Raw genomic sequence first — 4,495 nt, 5'->3', positions numbered from 1 at the left:
GTAAATGTTATAAATTAATAATACATTTTTATAAATTGCAATAAATAGTTCAACATTTTGAAAAATTATCTTGCAACTTATAAATACTCTTGGATTTCAGTGTTTTGGGAGCTGCTACTTTGGTTTAGGGAGTACTTGTTTTATTTGTTTATTTTCCTTTTCTCATTTGAATTTTTCATTGAATCAATCTGCTTATTTTAAAAAAGTAGCAGAGAACAGATTGAATGGGTGCGCAGGTTAGGTTGAATCACTGCAAAAAGTAGAAAGCCTTTTGTACTAAATAGAAAGGATTAAGTTTATGAATGTTAAACGATGTGTGAGTGTATACATGAAGATGGTGTTATCTCAGACAGTTATACAACTTCACATATCACAAAAAAAGCCTTTAACAATGTACTTGAAAGAAACAGTAAAATACTGAAAACTAAGTATTGTATTACCTAGAATTGAGCGAACTACCTGTTTAAAAAAAACAAAAAAGTTCTTCATATCCTAATGATTTAGTTCAGTGATTCTCAACCAGGGTCTCATAGTACCCTGGGGTGCCTTGAGATCCTTTCAGGGTTACAGCAGGGGATCATGCAGTGTTAACACTGCTAGCTGTGCAAACATGATTCATAAGATAAACTCAGAGATTTCAAAAGGGAATATGCAGAATTAAAGTCATTCTGCTCTGTTATGATCTTTTTGAGTTCTTTACAACAGAAGAATTGATGTTATTTTTCTGTAGCCAAAATATGTGTGAAAACTAATAGCTGGCATTTTCTGAGGCATGCCTCAAGTCTAAAAAGATTGAGAACCACTGATTTAGTTTATTAGTTGTATTGACACCCCTTATTTTCTAGTACAAAGTGTTAGACAATATTTTAAAAGTAATAATTATCTAGATACTGAGAAATATCTGGAACTTCCAAATGCCAGATTCCACTTATAATTAAAAATAAGCATTGGAGTACATTAATTTCTTTTATAAGCCAACAAAATCAAACAAAAGACATAAATGTATGAATTCAGGTACTAAGTTCTGCACTATAGAATAGTAGTATGCCATCATATTCCTTTCCTTAATTAACTAGCATATGAATAAGAAAATATGATGGTGTAATTAACATTTTCTTCACTGTTAGAAGTGACCTGGGATGATTGTATTTTGTTACCACAGGATGGAATTGAGGAGCTGTTCCCATCATTGTCATCTCTAAAGGTGATAAATGCCATATAGAAACTTGCTACTGCATACGGCTGTAGAGGATGAGTATTTATTACGCCCATTCTGGATTGGCAAAATAACTATAGTCATGAAAAAATCATTTTAATAAAATCTAATATGTACATTTAAAACAGTATACCATATAAAATATTTTTTCTGCTGTAGTGTATATTCATATGTGTTTTTATTGCTGTGATTGAAGTATAATAGTAGTCATACTTATTTCTTTATAACGTAGTAAGTAGCATTCATAGGCTTCAGTCAGGATTAAGATGAGATTGTTCTAGCAGTTGTACAATATGTAGGCAGCACAGCACTTCCTACAGAGAGTTTCCAGCAGAAGGCTTGATCTTGCAAGGAGTTAAGCACTTTGGCCATGATCCAGCAAAGCACTTAAGTTCTGCTTAACTTTAAAATTGTGAGTAAACCGATTCCTATTCAATATTTACTTCAATGGCTATTTCATTCAAGTTAAGCAAATTAAACATGTGCAAGATCAGCAGCCAGACAAATATAGTTCTAAACACAATGCTGCCATTTAGTATCTTGTTTTAACGTGTAAAAATATCTTTCATCCTTTTTTCATCCTATATATTGGCCTTGAATTTGCTAGTATCTGGACGTGGTGAGGATTATTTCTTTTGATTTATATCCATTCCCAAGCATTTTCTTTGTATACTGTAGCTTATTATGGTAGTATTACACAGTAGCATTGCAGTGCAGTGACTAGTAGAGAAGACTTTTAATTTTACTTAACCTCCTGCAAGAAAATACTTGAGTCCCTCCTGAATACAAAGTGTTAAACACTTTGGACCTGAAACAGGCAGAGGCTGCTGTGCCTTCAGCTACCACTCACCTTGTGGGACCTGCTTACTGCCTGGTTGGATTGCATCCTGATTAGCATGCACATATATTTTTTCCATGTTTACTTTAATTAATTTATCAACATTCAGATAGATACCTTCACTTATTTTAAATTAAAAGACTCTTCTCAATAAATATAAAGTAGGTTGTTTGCAGGATCAGGGCCTCAGTTAGTTAAGTAAGAGCAGAAAATACACCTCAGTGACAATGTCTGTGCCTTATTCCATGCATACTTCTTTTTCCTTCGTACTAAACATATATCAAGTAGAAATGGGAAAATGCAAGGAAATGGAGGTGAGGGATGCAGCGCGCGCGCATGTATGTGAGTATGCGTATGTTTGTTTCTGCTACTGCCCTAACTCTTTCCATACTTTGTATTCACTGTCTCACTTGACTGACACAAGAAACCCACTGTAGGAAGAGAGGCTTCCTGTGAACTAAGCCTTGTTTCCATGGTGCAGAGTTTTCTATTTAAAAAATAAATCCCTGTTTTCTGGGGCTACATATATGTACCGTACTTGTGGTGCATTCATACCAAGCAAAAGTTACCCTGGAGCCAAAGGAAGGGAAGGACTTCCCACCAACATGCATACTCTAAAAGGGGGGAAAGCCATAAAATATACATTCTGCATATTTTCTCTCTTCCCTCTTTGGTTCTGAACAAGGAAATCTCATTACTTTTTGGCATGCAATTTAAGGTCACTGAATCATTTTGTTGCCTCATTGGCATTGCACTGAAAGACGAGACTTGAAAACAGTTGTGTTTGAATGTTTTATATTCATATTAAATCCTGTGTCATTAAGTATTTTAACATTTTAAACATACCCCCCCTCAGCTAGTGGCAAACTGTTGCTGAGTAGATTTTTTTGTCTTCTCATCCCCATGACTAGAGGTTTCTCACTTGCTGTCAGGACAGGCAGTGGGGCAGCTTCCTGCCCCAAAGGCCTCACTTCACCTGCTCTGATTTAAGTCTTTTAGGACTTCAGTTAAATTCCAGGCACTTGGACACTCGTCTTTCAAGTGAGATACACATAGAAACTCCAGTGCACTAAACAAGGAACCAGCAGCCCTGTACAAGTGCTGTTAAAGCCTCTGACCAGGAGGCAGAGGTACAAACTTCACAGACTCTGAGGCTTTCTAAGTGCAATTTTTGGAGCGAAACCCTCCTTTCTTACTTCCTGTTCCTCCCCACCCCATAGCAACTTCTACTATTGCCTCTTGCTGGAGTGCTCTGTATGACTGAAGCTGTTGGAGGAGTGGGGACAGGCTAGTGAGTGCGGATCTCAGACCAGGCTCAGGGTGACGGCAGGATTGTCCAGACATATGCACCAGCAAGGAAGGGCACAAGCCACCAGATGTGCACGGCAAGTAGCCAACAACCGTACCCAACAACCTGCAGCCCACGGTAGCCTTAAGCAGAATGTGCTCAGTCACCTGAGAACATGGGTGCTTGCTAAACAGTTAGAGAGAGAACAGGATCATCTGAGCCCTTATAATCCAACTACCGCATACTAGTGCATATTACTGTATAATTCATGATGTTTATGACAAACCAATGCATACACTGGGTGCTTTCTGATACACACATACACTGAACTATTTCTAATAGCAAATCTTAATATTTGGCAGGCTGTTTGGCTGTGCTGTCACTTGAATGTACTTTGGTATAGTATACAGCCTGTACTCTGTATCGGGTCCGAGTTTGAGTGTAAAGTCTCTAAAATCACTGAACCATACACACCTTTATCCTCCCTGCTCCAGCTGCCCCTCCCCTTCCCCCCCACCCAGTTGCCAGCTGAAGGGAAACACAACAGAGCCCCCCTCTTCCCTCCTCCATGCACTTACCAATCCTTAGGACTTGCTGGGAAGTCTGAGGGATGCCTATTAAAACGTGGAGAAGGAGAAACAAGAGTCCCTTGCTGCTATCCATCACAGAAAGCCGGGGCTCCCAGCGAAGGGTGCTCTCCATCTTCTTCACTCGTTTTTAATTCATGCTGAAGCTCTGCCAGCTTCTTGCACTCACAAGCTGCTCCAAGTTGGGCTATATTTCCACCTCATTCTCTCTGTGTTTCTTGCTCATTGTGCAGAGTCTTAGCTGTGTAGGTTTCACATGAGGTATTTACACATGAATAGCTGTTGCTGTTGCTGTTGCTGTTGCTGTTGCTGCTCTTTTAGGTCCCGTTACAATTCCCTCTGTCTCGGTTTCCCTTAGCCCATCACTCCCCCTCCATCAGTTAGTTGCATTTTGCAAAAGGATCTTCCCAGAGATTACTGAATTGATGCTTCTGTGTCGTTTGGAGCCCCAGGGGGATGGAAAGTTCCTGCTTGAAATGGCTGGAGTGTCTCCCTCATTCGTCCTATAGTCAAGTGCAAAAGTGGAAGAGAAAAAAGAACAAAAGACAGCGAGGGAGGGAGAAAGG

The 4,495-nt window shown here is 39.2% G+C and overlaps 1 protein-coding gene and 1 long non-coding RNA gene across 2 annotated transcripts in view; one reads left to right on the top strand and one right to left on the bottom strand.

The window, feature by feature from the left end:
• Positions 1–4,437, bottom strand: part of GRIK1 (glutamate ionotropic receptor kainate type subunit 1) — a 257,589-nt gene extending 253,152 nt beyond the window's left edge. The window contains exon 1 of the mRNA XM_025201340.1: positions 3,921–4,437. Coding sequence (XP_025057125.1) covers positions 3,921–4,044 — 124 coding nt within the window. The 5' untranslated portion in view covers positions 4,045–4,437. The remainder of the gene's footprint in view (positions 1–3,920) is intronic.
• The window catches only part of LOC102386585, a 76,783-nt gene that overhangs the window by 19,398 nt on the left and 52,890 nt on the right, over positions 1–4,495 (top strand). The window lies entirely within an intron of this gene.

The sequence above is a fragment of the Alligator sinensis genome, unplaced genomic scaffold, assembly GCF_000455745.1.
Source record: "Alligator sinensis unplaced genomic scaffold, ASM45574v1 scaffold373_1, whole genome shotgun sequence".
In the NCBI taxonomy this organism is placed as follows: domain Eukaryota; kingdom Metazoa; phylum Chordata; order Crocodylia; family Alligatoridae; genus Alligator; species Alligator sinensis.
The sequence above is the reverse complement of the archived record's forward strand: the minus strand, read 5'-3'. Positions and strand labels throughout refer to the sequence as shown.